This window comes from Lontra canadensis, unplaced genomic scaffold, assembly GCF_010015895.1.
Source record: "Lontra canadensis isolate GAN:19392208 unplaced genomic scaffold, GSC_riverotter_1.0 scaffold20, whole genome shotgun sequence".
Lineage (NCBI taxonomy): Eukaryota > Metazoa > Chordata > Mammalia > Carnivora > Mustelidae > Lontra > Lontra canadensis.
The window spans coordinates 23,358,695-23,376,577 of NW_022631014.1; the positions used below are offsets into that span (position 1 = coordinate 23,358,695).

Sequence of the window (17,883 nt, forward strand, 5' to 3'; positions counted from 1 at the left end):
CCAGGCGGAGTTGCACCGCCCTTACCAGGGGCCGGGCTGAGTAATCCGCTCGGGTTTGCTTTCGGGAGCTTTTGTTCCCTGAGCGCTTTCCGTAGAGTTCCGGAGGACGGGAATGAAGATGGCGGCCTCCCAGTCTCCGGCCCGGAGGAGCCGAGAGCCCGGGGCCCCACTCCTCAGTGCTCCCTCAGAGAACAGCGCCCAATTACTCCTGTCACCCTGGCCTCCGGCCGCGCTCCGAGCTGACCAAGCCTGCGACTGGTTGAAGGTAACCCCAAGCTGAGAGCTCACTCCTCGGCTCCGTCTCTGTAGCCGGCTTCCCCGTTCTAATACCTGCAAGCTCTGCGACACTCAGACATCCCTGATCCTTCTGTGACCCTGCGGGACCTGAGGCCACGCTGACCCCGCGTGGGCTTCACCCCAGTTAAGCCTCTGGAGCGATGTCCCTCAGCGGAACAGACTTTTAAAAGTCCTGATTTTGTGCTCCGTTGCTCCGCCACTTGCCAGGAGCCGGCCCCTCCCCCCGCAGTCTATCTTCCCGCCCCTTTGGATTCACTTCTCCGCCAGTCCTACCTTTCAGAAAGTGGTTGATTTTCTGTTTCTAGAATTGCTGTTCTTCTTCTCTTCGGTCTCCTGTTGGATTTGTAGGTGTTTGCAATCTTTAGATAAGCTATCTAGCTGATCTCCCGCTACCTGAAGTAGTCTCAGCCTGCTACTTCTCCACCATCTTGACTCCTCCCTCACTAATCATCAGTCCAAAACCCAGAGCTCTGTCCAAACATTCAAAGAATTTAAGATTCTATTTAATGACAGAAAAATAATTATAATATGTTCTTAAGTGAACAGATATTAACTCCAATTTTGTTGAAATAAAGCAGATGTACACATAAGAAAATATACCTATAAGGTAAACCACTTTATCTTGGTGAGAGCAGTTAATTTCCAGCTTTACATCTTGACATATTTCCTAATCTTTCTACAGTGAGAGGATGTACTATTTTTATAAGAATAAAAGTTCTGATTTTGTTTAAAAATAAGGGTGCAACATGCTTTCAATGTATCCAACAAATTCATAGCTATGTAACAAAGTACTTTTGTTTAATTTGGTTAGTCACACTGGCCTGTGCCAAAACTGCTAAAAGAACCTCAAAAAAATACCTCATAATTTCCAAGAGTAAATTCTACCCCCACATCTCTATTTTCCACTCTACCAGCTCTCACTTTCCTATCAGCAAAACTTCATATTCTCATAAAGTGCGGACAAGATATGAGTAGACAAAATCGGACATGGCTTATTTTAGCCACAGACTCCATCTTGGTGCAGCTTGTCTATTTTCAGCACAAACCTGCTTCAGGCCTGAGACCCAGGCTCCTTGATTCATTCTCAAGTTCCATACTGAAACCAGCATTCCTAAAAATAACTGACATCCTTTCCTACTTGCTTCTCCTTTGGATTTCGCCTGAAAAACCCTGTAAAAAATCTTATTGCAAGGGCCCTCTTTGTGCATATCAGGTTCCATGAACTACAACTCTGCTGGCTAACAGTAAATGCCTATGGTTTTTGTTAACTAAAGTTGTCAAATTTAAGAAAAATCATCTAATTTTAAATTACTACTTGTAAATTCGGTTGTAAAGCCCAAACGCTCGAGCTGTGTGTCTGTCCTTCGTTCAGAGCACGACGCAGCCATACTCACCTTGGTTCAAGTACGTGAGAGTCTCGTCGTGCAGTTTTACCGCGGGCGAGGTGGCAGCGCACATCACATACTGAAAGGGTGGGTGTTTAGTCTCACCGTCCAGTGGAAGGCTGGAATCTTCTTGTTTAAAAATGGGCAATGCCAAGACATCGCTGAAAGGCAAGAGAACTAAAATATTTAAAAGCATATAAAAACATGGAAGGGCAGAGTTTCTTTTAAAATTTAAGCTCAGGAGTGCCTGCTCAGTCAGTGGAGTGTGCAACTCTTGATCTCAGGGTTGTGAGTTCAAGCTCCATGGTGGGTGTAGCAATTACTTAAAAAATATATAAAACCTTTATTAAAAAAATAAATAAAAATAACATTTAAGGGTTGCCTGGGTGGCTAAGTGGATTAAGCCTCTGCCTTCAGCTCAGGTCATGATCTCAGGGTCCTGGGATCAAGCCGTGCATCAGGCTCTCTTGCTCGGCGGGGATCCTGCTTCCCGCTCTCTCTCTTGCCTACTTGTGATCTCTCTGTCAAATAAATAAATAAAGTTTAAAAAAAAAAAATTTAAACTCCAAAATGTCACACAGAATAAAAGAACTATTAATGTTAATCTGGCTCCCCAAAAGAGAGTATTAATAACCTATACCTCTAGTGTGGGTGTGGGGAGAAGGAGGGAGCAGCTACGATGAGGCAGATAAAATAAAAAGTATTTAATAGTTAATAAAGTCCATGCTACTTACTGATCAAGAGATCTAATAATATACATGCTACTTCAAAAAATTCTTCAAAAACTTTAAAATCCATATTATTTCTATTAAAACAAGAGCAAGTAGGACCCCAGGGTGGCTCAGTCCATTAGGCGTCTGCCTTTGGCTCAGGTCATGATTCCAGGGTCCTGGGACTAAGCCCCTACTCGGTAGGGAGTCTGCTTCTTCCTCTGACCCTCCCCCCTCTCATGCTCGCTCTCTCTCTGTCTCTGAAATAAATAAATCTAAAAAAAGAGTCTTAAAAAGACAGCAAGTCAAGAGTGCATAGCTACCTGTTTTGAAAGGTAGGTCACACTGGTACTATAAAATCACAAAGAAGCATATGATTAAAATGGTACTTTACAAAAAGTACCCTGCAAGGCCTGGCAAACACTGAGAGCATAAAGCTTCATGCTTAGTCTAAAACAATGGCTTCTTCTGCGAGGGAACAGCAGCAGTAGAAACAGCTGCTATTTTTCCCCCCAAGAATAATTTGTGGCATTGATTGGAAGGGGTGGGGGGCTTCTGGGGCACTGTCTATATTCTCTGTTAACCCAAACACACATGGATGTGTTTATTTTGTTTTGCTGTAAAAACAGCTGCGAATATAACTTATATTCCATAAAAATTCACCCTTTTAAAGTGTGTAATTTGATGGGTTCTGGTAAATTAATAGAGTTGTGCGTTACCACAGCTATCTAATTCCAGAACATTTTCATCACCTCAAAAAAAAATCTCATTCCCCAGCCCTATCCCCCTACCCTACCCCTGGTCTTGGCAGTGATCTGTCTCTATGCATTTGCCTATTCTAAACATTTAATACAAATAGAATCATATGGTCTTCTTTTACTTACTATGTTTTCACGGTCCACCCCTATTGTAGCATATATCAGTACTTCATCATTCCTTTTTGGGGGTGAATGATATTCCCTTATGTATGGACAGACCACACTGTGTTTATCCATTCTGGGACATCTGGGTTGTTTCCGTTTTTTAGCTATTATGAATAATGCTGCTATGAACAGCTGCTTGTTTTTCATGAAGACATATGTTTAATTCCCCTGGATATAAACCCAGGAGTAGAACTGCTAGGTTATATGGTTACTGTTTAACTTTTTGAGGAAATGCCAAACGGCTTTCCAAAGCAGCTGCACCATTTTTACATTCCCATCATTAATGTATGAGTTATAGGTATTTGTTTTTGAGATAAATCACTAACTTGTACCTCTGTATCTTGATAATGTTTCCATGTTCATTCCTCAGCAAAAAGTAAAATAATAAAATATCCAAATGAGGGGTACCTGGATGGCTCAGCTGGTTAAGGTATGGACTCTTGATTTCGGCTCAGATCATGAGCTCAGGGTTGTGAGATCAAGCCCTACTCAGCAAGGAGTCTGCTCCAGATTCTCTCTTTCCCTCCACCCCTCCCCCTGCCCTATGCTTTCCCACTTGCTCTAAAATAAATAAATCTTTTAAAAAATATAACCAAATAAATAACTACTACATCAACACCAATAGCAAGGGTTTGTCTGAATTGCTTACTTTCCTTTTTTATCTCTACAGGCCATTAAGTAAGATATTTGGCTAGTCCATTTTAATTAAATTCAACTTAAAACAAAATGTTGAAATAAATGAGATGGGAGAAAAAACCTGCATTGCATTCCCTCCTCCCTGCATATACTCTATTAAAGCACCAGACTGATTATTCAGAGACTTATTACCCACCAGTCCTCCTCTTTATCCCTGGAAACTGTCAAAATGCTTCTAAGCATACAAGTATAACTGAGAAACACACAGTCAGCAATGGTCACCAATCCTCCTCTATGGCTCTTCTCAGCACAACCTAGGGGTCACCTAAGTGGCACAGATATAAAACCTTATGGCAGATATAGAAACTTTTCAGGTGACTTAAAAGTGGTACTTTAAGACTTGAGAACAACTCTCTTCATGAAAAACAACTATAACAGTCAAAATGGTTCTACAGTAGATGAAAACATATATATATTCTTATGTCCTATATATGTAAGTATTTAAAGGACAAGAAAAAGAGGCGCCTGGCTGGCTCAGTCAGTAGGGCATGCAACTCTTGATCTCCAGGTTGTAAGTTTGAGACCCAAGTTGGGTGGGGTATAGAGATTACTTGAAAATAAAACCTTAAAAAAATATCATTTTCCTTTGAAATCCCAATTAATTTTTAACTTCATTAGAAAATGCATTCCTGTCAACACAGCAGTCAGTGTTCCTCGTCAAACATAAGCCAGATCATTTCATTCCTTTGAACTCTCTTCCTCAGCTAGAGTCTTTCAACTAGGGTCCCTTCAAGGCCCCACTCACTTTATTCTTCCCTCCTTTACTTGCCCTCACTTCCCTGCCCCCCACACCAGCCTCCCACCCTGCCTTTTTCCCACCCTGTCACTGGCTTTGGGTTTGGCTCTACTCTTCTGCTGATGTCCCTCTAGTGCACTCCCTTTAAATGTCACCTTCACAGTGACAGCCAGACAGCTGCAGTCCTTGCATCCATGTTCCCAACTTCCCCGTCCTGCTCTATCTACCCACAAAAAGCTCATCACCTTCACACAGTAGAAAGGACTTAAGTCTCTATCACCCATAAACATAACGATCTCCCCAAATTTGTTTCACTTCACTGACTCACCCCAGCATTTAGCACAAAGAAGGGTCTCCAGTACCTCCTGAACCAATGAACCAACTGCAACACTAATAACCAATTATTACTGAAAAGAAAAAACCAAGTGCCTAGGTAATTTAAGATCATTTCTTCTAGGGTGAACCTGAAGAAAGTTCTAGTATTCAGTTGTTTTTATAATCCCATATCCCCAACAGGTAGAGCTCCCAGGGATCTGACAACCAAATGAAAAGTTTCTCAAGGCTTCAAATTATTACAAGTAATTCTGAAATGCCAGTACCCAAAAATAACCAGGCACACAAAGACAAACAAGACTCTGGGAGCAAGAACCAACAGCAAAAACAACAGATGGCCTACACCCAGTTCCAGATCTGTCTGTTGGTATTCAGCTCTCTTCCGCCTCTGTTGCAGAGGGTTCGAGGTCTGAAACTACATATATAAGACTTCTTGCCAGCTGGAGTCTTGCTAGGTTGTACAAGGGAAGCACTGGTGGGAAATTAAAAGGTAGTGGGAAAAGACAGAGAGGCAGGAAACTGCACAGACTGTGCCACAGGAAGTTTCCGGGCAGTCATCCCTTCAGCAGCCAGCCCAGGAGCAACCAGGTAACAAGTCCTCCCCCAACGCGCCCAACTCTTCTAGCACCTTTGCAAACTAATACTTCACTACATCTTTCTCTGCTTTAAACATCTAAATGGTTTCTATTTTCCTACTGGACACAGACTGATACCCCTAAAGAATTCAGATGCTAGAATTAATGGACTCATACTATAAAATTATGCTTATTCTGTTTAAAGAAATAAAAGACAAGCCCAAATAGACTGCACGGAAGAGGAAATTTTAAGGGTAGGCAAAACTGAAAAGGAACAAATGACTTAATTTTTTTTAAAGATTCCATTTATTTATTTATTTGACAGAGAGACAAAGAATGAGCACAAGCAAGGGGAACAGCAGGAGGAGGAGAAGCAGGCTCTCTGCTGTACAGGGAGCCAGATACGGGGCTCGATCCCAGGACCCCAGAATCATGACCTGAACCAAGGGCAGATGCTTAATTGATAGAGCCACCCAGGCATTCCCCAAATAGAACTTCTAGAACTGGAAAACAAAATTGCTAAAATTAAAAACTTAGCTTTAAAAGTAGTTCAGACAGAAATGTAGAGTAGAGTGAATAAGTAAACTGGAATATAGGCAAAAATAAGTTATTCAGAAGGCAGCAGAGTGAAATGAGGGAAAATGCAAAAGAAAAAGAAAGGATATAGTGAGATTTTACATTGAATTGAAGTTCCAGAAGATGGAAAAATATTGTAGAGGAAGTATTTGAGATAAAGGCTGAGCAAGTTCCAGAACTAATGAAATATACCAATTCACAGATTCGAGAAGCCCAAATAACCAAAGCAGGACAAATAAAAGAAAACCACACCTAAGTACATCAAGAAAAACATCTAAACTTAGAAGGAAGTACAAAGTAAAGGACTCAACCAGTGGAAAGTGGGAAAGGGGAGGATGCAATGGGAGGTGGGAGGGTCCGAGGAGTCCTGGAGTCATCAAGTGCTGGGATGGGGAGCAGTGGACAAGGCCACTATGGGAACAACGCAGTGGCAAAAGGATGCACTGAAACACTAAGGCTGTGAACTTCAAGTGAGTCCACTCAGTACTTTTCGACCACATTCAACTGCTTAGGTGACTAAAAGGAAGTGAAAAATCACATTTAATCAGGGTTACAGTTCTGCTAAAATAAAAAAGATGGGAAGGAAATAAAGCAAGAGAGGGCAAGAGAGACAAAACTATAATCAACGAAATACGACTGTCCATGAAAATTAAAACTGGCTGAAGGGAAAAAAAGGTGTTCAAGAGGATGTGAAGCACCTGGGTAGCTCAGTCAGTTCAGATTTTGACTCAGGTCATGATCTCAGAGTTGTGAGTTGGAGCTGCACTCAGTGGGGAGTCTGCTTCTCTTCCTCTCCCTCTGCCTGTCCCTGGCTCATGAGCTCTCTTTAAAGTAAACATATCTTTTTTTTTTTTTTAAGATTTTATTTATTTATTTGACAGAGACAGCAAGAGAGGAATACAAGCAAAGGGAGAGGGAGAAGCAGCCTTCCCACCAGAGGGAGCCCAATGCAGGGCTCAATCTCAGGACCCTGGGATCGTGAACTGAGCGGAAGGCAGATGCTTAATGGCTAAGCCACCCAGGCGCTCCTAAAATAAATAAATTGCAAAAAAAAAAAAAAAAAAAAGGGTGAATAGAGTTGAATCAAGGATCGTAGGTGGGCCAAATGACAGCAAGAGGAAGGTACTGAGGGAGTGAGCTGAAAGGGTAGAAAGGTAGTAGTTAACAGTGAACTCTGAATTTGAAATTATATGTGGGTTACATGATTAGAAATATCAAGGTCTAACATATGATCATAGGACTGAGAAGCTGAAGATATACCACTGTAAGAGAGATACAGGGAACAGAAATGTTAGGCTACTGGAAGGTCCATTTGGATATATTCTGAAATCACTGAGAATTTAGTAGAGTCAGGTAACGACAGTGAACCAGGACCTAAAATTTTAAAAATGAGGACTGCCCCAGAAATCACTAAGATAACTGCAATATGGACTCAGAAACAAACTGAGGGTTTTGGAGGGGAGGGGGTGTGGGGTTTGGGTGAGCCTGGTAGTAGGTATTAAGGAGGGCACGTATTGCATGGAGTACTGGGTGTGGTGCATAAACAATGAATTTTGGAACACTGAAAAAAAAAAAAAGATGACTGCAATAACTGAGTGACTGATTGGTTAAAATTTGATAACACGAAATTCAAAGTTGGGGGTCTTACAAGGAAGGAAGAAAGGGAGCATAGCTTAAAAGTAACAGTGAGGAGTATTTCCTTAATAAACCACCACCACTTACCACTTGCAAGGGCTTCAGAGGAAAAATATAGACTGGGAGGACAGCCCGCTTTCCAAAGGAACAGGAAGATGAAGATATCATTATGAGACAAAATTGCCTGTGTTAGTCTCCTCAGGCTACCATAACAACATACCAAAAACTGGGTGGCTCAAACCAACAGAAACGTACGTCTCTCGGCTCTGGAGGCTAGAAGTTTGAAATAAGGGTGCTGGCAGAGTTGGTCCAGGCCTCTCCCCCAGCTTCTGGTGTTTGGTGAAGTCCTGCACTTCCTGGCTTGTGGATGCATCCCTCCAAATTACATGGCCAGCTTCCCCTTGTAGGTCTGCACTTAATCTTCCCTCTGTGCCCAAAGGTCCTCTCTTTATAAAGACACCAATGCCTGTCCTCATTATATCATTTTTAGTTGATTACCTCTATAAAAATCTTATTCAAATAAAGTCACATTCTGAGGTCCTGAGGGTTAGGACTTCTAATATATCCTCTTGGGGAACACAATTCAACCCATGTGATGGCAGATTGAAGGTTCCAGAAGGCAAGGTGGAAGGATGTTAGGAACTGGCAAGAAAGGGGAGATGGCTAAGAACTAAGGAGGTGTGGGGCGGCTGGGTGGCTCATTTAGTTGACTGTCTGCCTTTGGCTCAGGTCATGATCCCAAGAGCATGGGTATGAGCCCTGCATCGGGCTCCCTCCTCTGAGGGGAGTCTGCGTCTCCCTCTCGTGCTCACAGATGCATGCACATGTGCGCTCACTCTCTCAAATAAATAAAATTTAAAAAAAAAAAAAAAAAAAAAAGAACTGAGGGGTTGCAGCGCCACAGTGCTGACCAAAATGCAGGAGAAAAGCAGTATCCTGAAACTCTGGAGTTTCTTGTAGTCTTAACAAATAAATACGAAGGGCACAAAAGGTCTGGGGTCTGGTCCAATATGCCCTAAAAAATTTATATTTATATGTATCTGTCTCGGAGAGACAACTCAAAAAGAGAAAGCACAAATAAGTATGAATAAAAAAGGAGCTATCACTAATAAAAACTAAAAATGAGGGGTGCATGAGTGGTTCAGTTGGTTAAGCATCTGCTTTCAGCTCAGGTCATGATCTCAGAGTCCTAAGATCAAGCCCCACATGAGGCTCCCTTGCTCAGCAGTGAGTCTACTTCTTCCTCTCCCTCCGCCCCCTACTCATGTTCCTCTCTCTCAAATAAATAAAATCTTAAAGAAAAAAAAAAAAAACCTGAAAAGATGAGAATATCACTACCAACTTTATGCCAACACATCTGAAACTATGGATAAGATGAACAATTTCCTAGAAAGATAATTTATCAAAACTTTAAGACACAGGGGCACCGTGGCTTGGCTCAGTCAATGGAGGATGTGACTTTTTTTTTTAAGATTTTTATTTATTTATTTGACAGAGAGATCACAAGTAGGCAGAGAAGCAGGCAGAGAGAGAGGGGGAAGCAGGCTCCCCGCTGAGCAGCGAGCCCGATGCGGGGCTTGATCCCAGGACCCTGAGATCATGACCTGAGCTGAAGGCATAGGCTTAACCCACTGAGCCACCCAGGTGCCCGAGGATGTGACTCTTGATCTTGGGGTTGTATATTCAAGCCCTGTGTTGGGTGTAGAGATTACTTACAAAAATAAAAGCTTACAAAAACTTTCTTCAAGACATAAAAATCTTTTTAAAATAATCCTACAGAGTCTGATATTGTGGCTAAAAATATTCCCCCAAAGAAAATTCCTGCCCTAGAATGATTTTATAGGCAAGTTCTGTCAGAAAGTCAGTTCTCGCAGAAAGTCTTCAAACAGAACAGAAAGAGAGTAAATACACTCTAACTCATTTTAGGAGTCTAATGTAACTTTGAAGTCAAAACTAGCTACAAACAGAACTAAAAATGAAAATGAAAAGCTCATTTCAGCCATAAATATAGAGGCCAAAGACCCAAATTAAGAATTAACAAATCAAATCCAAGAGTATAATGACAAAGCATGATGTAGTTGAGTATTCCCCAGGAACACAAGGACAGAATACAGAATCTGGAAACAGAACTCCACACTTCTGGACAGCTGATTTAGAACAGAATGTCATTGTGAAGAGGCTCAAGTAAAAAGTCTTTTCAAACAGGGAAAAGTGCAATTGGTCTCCTACTTCATACCTTACCCTTACCAAAAACAAACAAACAAAAATTTACTCCAGATAGACTGTAAACTTAGGTGTGATATATAAAGTAATAAATCAGGGGGCCTGGGTGGCTCAGTGGGTTAAAGCCTCTGCCTTCAGCTCAGGTCATAATCCCAGGTTCCTGGGATCGAGCCCCACATCGGGCTCTCTGCTCAGCGGGGAGCCTGCTTCCCTTCCTCTCTGCCTACTTGTGATCTCTGTCAAATAAATAAAATCTTTAAAAAATAAAAAAATAAAGTAATAAATCTTTAGAAAAGACTGTAAGAATATCTTACACCCTCACAGTAAGGAAAGACCAACTATAAGTGAAAAGATTAGTCAATCTGACCATATCAAAATCAAGAACATTCAAAAGCCACCAAAAAGAAGAGAAAGGCAAGTCACAGAGGTGAGGTATTTATGACATATATGCACGATAAAAGGCTAGGGTCCAGGATATATGAAGAACTACAAGAAAGAAAATAAAAAAGAAAACAATAGAACTGAATGAAAAAAAGGCGTTCCCTTCGAATCCTGTGAGATACTTAGCTGAATATATAGCCTTAAATGCATGTTAGAAAACCACCACCAAAACCAAAGAAGAAAAAAGCATCCAACCAACCAAGTTGGAAAATAACAAGAGCAAGCAAGAAACAAGGAAGAAAACGACCACAAAAGTAAAATAGAAAATCCAACAGAAAAGAAAAGCCAAAATTTGGCTTTTTGAGAAGCACTGAAGATACAAGCCTCTGAAATAGGTCACAAAAAAGGAAAAGACACAAGTAGTACATAAAATAAAAGGCATCATCACAAATATTGAAGAGATCTTTTTAAAAAATTTGGAAAACTCAGAGCAGACAATTTTTTTTTAAAGATTTTATTTATTTATTGGACAGAGAGAGAGATCACAAGTAGGCAGAGAGGCAGGCAGAGAGAGAGGAGCAAGCAGGCTCCCCGCTGAGCAGAGAGCCCGATGCGGGGCTCGATCCCAGCACCCTGGAATCATGACCTGAGCCGAGGGCAGAGGCTTAACCCACTGAGCCACCCAGGCGCCCCAGAGCAGACAATTTTTGATGAAATTTAAAATTACCACAACTGGCCAAGATACACAAATTCTGAATACTCCTATGTCAAATAAATTACAGGTACCGTCAAATATCTACTTGTGCAAGAAAGTTAAAATCACCAAATCCAGGCTGTATTCCAGGTGAACTTCACAAAATCTTGAACAGTTAAGTCTCATCTAATAAAGAACTGTTTAGGGACACCTGGCTGGTTCAGTCCACAGAGCACAAAACTCTTGATTGCATGGTTGTGACTTCAAGCCCCATGTTAGGTATAGAGCCTGCCTACATACATACATATATAAATACATAAATAAAACTTCTGGCACATAAAGAGCAAGCTACCCAACTCAACATGAAACTGATACAGCCTTCATGTTTAAAAAAAAAAAAAATACCAGGAGTGCAAGAAAATTGAGGACCAATCTCATTTAGGAACAAAGATAACCTGTTTATGAAACTTTGGGAACATTCTCTAAAATCATTACGACTAAAAACTCAAGTTTTAGTGGTTCTAAATAACACTAGAGTGAAGCCCTAACCAACACACCAAGGCAAGAAAATGAAATGTAAAGATCACATAGGAGGAAACAAATCTACCATTATTTAAAGATACTGTCTAACTACAAAGTCTGAGATCCTACAAATTATTATAACTATTAAGTTCACGGGAGTCTGGGTGGCTCAGTCAGTTAAAACATCTGCCCTCAGCTTGGGTCATGATCTCAGGGTCCTGGGATCAAGTCCTGCATCAGGCTCCCTGCTGAGGAAGCAGCCTGCTTCCCTTCCTGCCTCTCTGCCTACTTGTGATCTCTGTCAAATAAATAAATAAAATCTTTAAAAAAAAAAAAAAGATCAATTTTAGTATATATTGGTTCTTGGGTAGGTATAATATATTTCTGCTGCACACAGAAGTGCAGTGGTTATCTCAAGGAAAGCTTTTTTTTTTTTTTAAGATTTTATTTATTTGACAGAGAGAGATCACAAGTAGACAGAGAGGCAGGCAGAGAGAGAGAGAGGAGGAAGCAGGCTCCCTGCTTAGCAGAGAGCCCGATGCAGGACTCGATCCCAGGACCCCGAGATCATGACCTGAGCCAAAGGCAGCGGCTTAACCCACTGAGCCACTCAGGCGCCCTCAAGGAAAGCTTTTATGCCACCTTAATAATCTTTGATCTGGAGGCTGACTGAGCAGTTTCTCCCACAGAATATCACTTTACCTTGAAAGAAAAACTAACAAACTTTGATTATTCAGACCTGGTTATGTGACAGAAATTTCCTCAAAAATGAAAAAGTGAGCCCATCATTTCCTGGGAAACAACTATAATGGTTTTAGAGTAGGCAGTTAGTTAGGTTCTAATAGGATGTCTGCAAGCCAGCGTACAGGAAGTCATTGCCAACTATGAGGAAGTCAGAGGCCTGTCCTGGCAGCATTCCAAAACAAAACCACAAGAAACTGGATCAAACCAGACAGGTCCAAGATGGCTGACAAAGTAGGCCAAGGTTCACATTATTCCTTTATTATTACACCACATTACCATACCTAAAATCTCCCCAACACGGGTCTCATGACAGGAAACCCCTGGCCAAATAAGGAAGAAAAGGCTATGCTTCCAAGAAATTCCTTCCTCAAGTGATGAATATTCCACCCTCTTGTTAACAACTTTTTTTTTTTTTTTTTTAAAGATTTTATTTATTTATTTGACAGAGAGAGATCACAAGCAGGCAGAGAGGCAGGCAGAGAGGAGGAAGCCGGCTCCCTGCTGAGCAGAGAGCCCGATGCGGGGCTCGATCCCAGGACCCTGAGATCATGACCTGAGCCGAAGGCAGCGGCTTAACCCACTGAGCCACCCAGGCGCCCCTTGTTAACAACTTTTAAGAGAGAAACCCAGGAGCACCTGGGTGGCTCAGTTGGTTCAGCGTTCAACTCTTGATCTAAGCTCAGGTCTTGATCTTAGGGTTGAGTTCAAGTCCTGTGTTGGGCTCCACGCTGGGCGTGGATAGAAATCCAAACCCTAACGGAAGCCACACTCCCTGGAGCCCACCAGCATTCACATTTTGAGAGCATACTTTTGCTTTAATAAACTTTCCTGCTTGTACTGCTGTGTAGTGTCTGTCCTTCAAGTCTTTCTCCTGATGAGATCAAGAACCTCCAGTGACATCTTTTAGACAACCGGGGTCAAGAGCCTCACACGACCTGAGGTCTCCCCAGTCTACATGGCCAATGTCTTCTGTAAGGTAATAATTTAATATTTTATGTGTAAAGAGATCATAGTACTTCCTAAGTCCTAAAAATTAAGTTATAGATTTTAAATTTCATGTAAACAGTAAGATGGGAAGAAAATTACCAGGTGGCCCAAAAGACCCTCCTAAGAAAGTCTTAATGAGCTATTTCCTAAAGGTCATTTAGTTATCTGTCCCTTACTTCAGAAAACATGAATGACCCAGATTTCAAGGTACAATGGGTTTCAGCCTTCCTTCAGTGAGGGGAAGCTTAGCCTTCATTTGGAATGGTAGTACCACTAGCAGGTCACCTGGATCCCAACACTGTAACATCAGTGGGCTTCAGATTACTCACTTAAAATAAAAGGAATGGTTTAGAAGTTTCTAAGGTTTCTTCATCCATCTCTAGAATCTTGATATTATAACTAAGATTCTAAAAAACATTTATGACCTGCCTCATTCCAAACAGAATCTGCAGTAGCTCATACCTCACATATAAATGTGGTATACCAGTACACACAGACGGGAGGGAGAAGGGTGGTGACAGAGAAAATGAAACAGAGCCAAGAAGAAAAAGAGGAGGGGAAGAAGCAAAGACAGTATCAAAAATTTGTCACAGCATAGCCTAATACTATCAGCCTGCAGTTTAATGCAAATAGTTTTGGGGTTTTTTTTGTTGTTGTTGTTTTTTTAAGTAAGTCCCATGCCTAACCTGGGGCTTGAACTCACAACCCTGAGATCGAGAGCCAATGTTCTACGGAGCCAGCCAGGTGCCCTAACGCAAACAGATTTTTAAGTTAAGTCATACTACTGAGAGAAACCATCTTTCTACCCCCAAATCAAGGAAACCATTTCTTAAAAAGTCTTTAGAGATGGGTGGTTTATAGGGCCTGAGAGGCTCAATCAGTTAAGTGTCTGCCTTTGGCTGAGATCATGACCTCCAGGTCCTAGGATTGAGACCCACACTGGGCTCCATGCTCAGCAGAGAGTCTGCTTCTCCCTCTCCTGCTGCTCCCCCTGCTTGTGCTCTCTGTCAGACAAGCACATAAATCTTTAAAAAATAAAAATAAAAAGGGTGATTTAAACCATCCAAAGACCAAATATAGTAAGCATACTTCACTTTGGAATTTAAAAAAATTTACTTTGTAGGCAGCCTTTCATTTAGAAGTCATTTTCCAATAATTTCAAATTCAGCACCTTGAGTTTAATTCTTGAACTTTAGAAAAAAGAAATCAAAGAGAAAGATAAGCATCAATAGCCTTACTTAGCCTTACTTCCCATTTGATGCGATATGAAGAGAGGCTACTTGCCCATGCAGAAGAGACACACCAGGCACTCCGAAGATCCAGCCTTCTTAGGACCCCCAGTCCAAGCTGGGAAGTGCAATCAAAGAAAGCCTCCAACAGCCTAAAGCCTACTTCAGACTGAATCTGTATCAAGTCCATTTTGGAACTGCCCAAGTCTGAATTTCAAATAAAGGGCCTTGAATTTGCAAGAGGCAAGCAAGAACTCTCATCAGCTGCTCAGTTTTGAGGATCCAATTAAATACGAAAACAAACAAACCTAAATAAGCTCCTTAAAAACTGGTATTGCCTTCAAAGATACCTGAAATTTTAGATTAAATGACACACCATGTAAGCAATAACTAAAAACATTTAATGGAAAGTTTCCCCCATGGCCAAGTGTTGTATAAGACCCATAATCATAAAGATGTCAGACATTTTAAGAACAAGGTCAGGGAAAGGTTAAAATCATGATTTTCTTTCCTTTTCACAGACTAACATGTACACAAAAGTTCATTAGCTGGCTGGGTCACTAAAACAAATAAAACTCTAGGAAAAAAAGTAAAAACTCAAGATAACCCTAACAAGGGGCGCCTGGGTGGTTCAGTGGGTTAAAGCCTCTGCCTTTGGCTCGGGTCATGATCCCAGGGACCTGGGATCGAGCCCCGCATCGGGCTCACTGCTCAGCAGGGAGCTTGCTTCTCCCTCTCTCTGCCTGCCTCTCTGCCCTACTTGTGATCTCTGTCAAATAAATAAAATCTTAAAAAAAAAAATAATAACCCTAACAAGCAAAATTCTTGGCCACAAACTTCCATTTAGCCATAACTGAGACCTGAGAAGCAACTTTTCAGCTGAAAACACTAAAGTCCCTTCATGTGCCTTAAATGGTCTCCAGGAGCAGCATGGCACCTGAGGTCTGTGTTTTAACTATGAAATCACGGTCTCTAGTACTGTGTGGGATGACCCTGTGACTTTCAATAGATCAATTTCTTCAACTGAGACAGCTGTTCTAGAAAATAAGCCACCTCATCCAGAGCCCTCAAGTTGCACAACTGCAGAGAGCAAGTGCCAAGTTCAGGGAGAGGAGCACATACCCAATCAGGGTCAGAGTCTGGTGACCAAAGGCTTTCCTCCACACACTTCCACACTCTAAGAAACATCTCCTCCTTTCTGAGAGTTATTACCCAGAGTTTGCCCTTTAAGATATAAAAGCTGAATTTCTTCAGGGTGCACCCCTCCCCCCACCATTCCAGGCCTGCTGACCCCCAAGTCTCTCTTCAGGACATTTATGCTCTCTGTCCTCCCGGAGAGCTGCAGTGAGATGTACGAAAGCTACTAGAAGACTGGACAGCACTTCAAAGACATCAGGCATTACTTTAAAGAACACATTCAGAAAATCTCAATTCGCCTTAACAAAAAAAAAGCTGCCAAACCATGGAATTGTACACTTTAATCAGGTGAACTTATACTGCATAAACTGTATTTCAACATAGCTGCTAAAAATAAAGAGCCAGCAAACTGACCTAAGTTAAAAACAAAAACAAAAAAACCCAACACAGCATTCTTCAGGATAAAGGCCAGAAACTAAGCTCTGATCTGTTTCAACCTTCAACATTAAACAAAATGAATGGCTGCTGGGACAGGCAACAGAGACTAAACAAACTATTGTTTGTTGTGCAATCACTGCATCTTAAAGCCTTCTTCAAGGAAAAAAAAAAAAAAAAAGCCTGAGAGAGTGGTCACCAAAATGAAAAATTTCACTTTGAAACAATCAAAAACCATCACTAAGGGTTTTTTTCCCCCCGAGTCTCCTTTCACTTATAATTACTACTGTAACAGCAAATGATTAAAATTTGCAACCAGAAAAGACTACGATGTAGAACAGACTAGAAACTGGTAGCCAAAACCTTGAGTATTTTCCCAATACAAGTTCTACCATTTCGTACACTATTCAACTCCAAGGGACTAGTAAATCACTTCCAAGGAAAAGGAAGCCCCTTCCCCCACCAACCCAAGCCATCCTAACAGCCGGCCACTTTTACAGCAAAAATGCAGCTCTCAGAAGCAGTTCCCGCGGCGTCTTGCAGGGCCGCCCTCCCACGCCCGCCACCCGGGTGGGCAGATGCCCGCCGGGCTCCCTGGACCCGACCGCCACGCGGCAGGGCCCGGACCCCGCGGCCGGGAGGCCCGGGCATCGCTGGGCGCAGCCGCGCCTGGCAGAGGCCCGGGGTCGTGCAGGTCTTCCCCAAGGAGACCCCAGCTTCCGCCCGCCCGGCCCGGGGCGCCCGGTACCTCATGCTGTAGGCGCCGGCGCCCAGCTCCTGCCCGATGCCCGAGAGGCTGGCGTCGAAGTCGTGCACCAGCCCGGACTCGATCACCTCGTCCATCTTGAGCACCCAGGCCATCTTCCGGCCTCGCCGCCGCCCGGCGCGGCCTCCGCGAGCAGGCGTTGGGGCCGGAGCTCCGCGGGCGCGCCCTGGGGGAGGGCGCGGGTGAAGCCTCGGGCGGCGCGGCGGATGGTCACCACAGGCGGCCCGGGCGGCGGCCGGGACGAGAGCGTCCGGGGCCCCGCAAGCAGGGCACGGCGAGCCCGGCAAGCAGCTGCAGCGGGAGCGGCCGGGCCGCCGGCAGCGCCTCCCTCCCGCGGGCGCCGGCCCCGCGCCTCATGCCGCCGCCGCCCACCCCCTGCGCCGCTAGCGCTGCAGCCGCCGCCGCCCGCCCCGCCCCGGAGCCCCCGGCCGCATCCTCCCCGGCGCCGCGCGGGGGCGGGAGCTCAGCCCGCCCGTCACCCGATCCCCGGTCTCGACCCCGGCCCTCGGCCCACCCGCCCAGGTACAAGCTCCCCGCCACCCCGGCCAACCCCGCCGCCGCCGCCGCTCCGCCGGCCCGGACGCTGACTCCTATATGGCCGCGGCTTGAGCGCTCTCGCCGCTTCCGCCTCCTCCCGGCCCCGCCCCGGTCCCGCCCCCACCCCCCCCGCCCCGCCCCGCTTTCGATCCTCGCTCAGGCCCGCCCCGCACGGCCGGGCGCTTCGGGGAACTCCCGGCGCTTCGGGACCGAGAAACTGTTCAGGCGGAGCAGCGCAGCCCCGCCCACGCGGCCGTTTCGCAGCCCCTGCGGCCCATAGCCTCCCCGCACTCCAGCCCAGGAAGAGGTGGTGCCCGCAGGGCGGCCAGTTTCCGCCCATTCAGAAAGGCGGACTGATTGAC

At 43.9% G+C, this 17,883-nt stretch overlaps 1 protein-coding gene across 3 annotated transcripts in view; it reads right to left on the reverse strand.

Moving 5' to 3' along the window:
- Positions 1-17,208, reverse strand: part of UBP1 (upstream binding protein 1) — a 67,087-nt gene extending 49,879 nt beyond the window's left edge. For all 3 annotated transcript variants that reach the window (XR_004383103.1, XM_032861316.1, XM_032861315.1), the window contains exons 1-2: positions 16,967-17,208; positions 1,692-1,843 (exon numbers count right to left, since the gene is read on the reverse strand). Coding sequence is in view for 2 of the 3 variants with exons in the window: in XM_032861316.1 (XP_032717207.1) it covers positions 1,692-1,843; positions 16,967-17,079 (265 nt within the window). In the remaining variant the exon portion in view is untranslated. The remainder of the gene's footprint in view (positions 1-1,691; positions 1,844-16,966) is intronic.
- Positions 17,209-17,883: the final 675 nt, after the last annotated feature.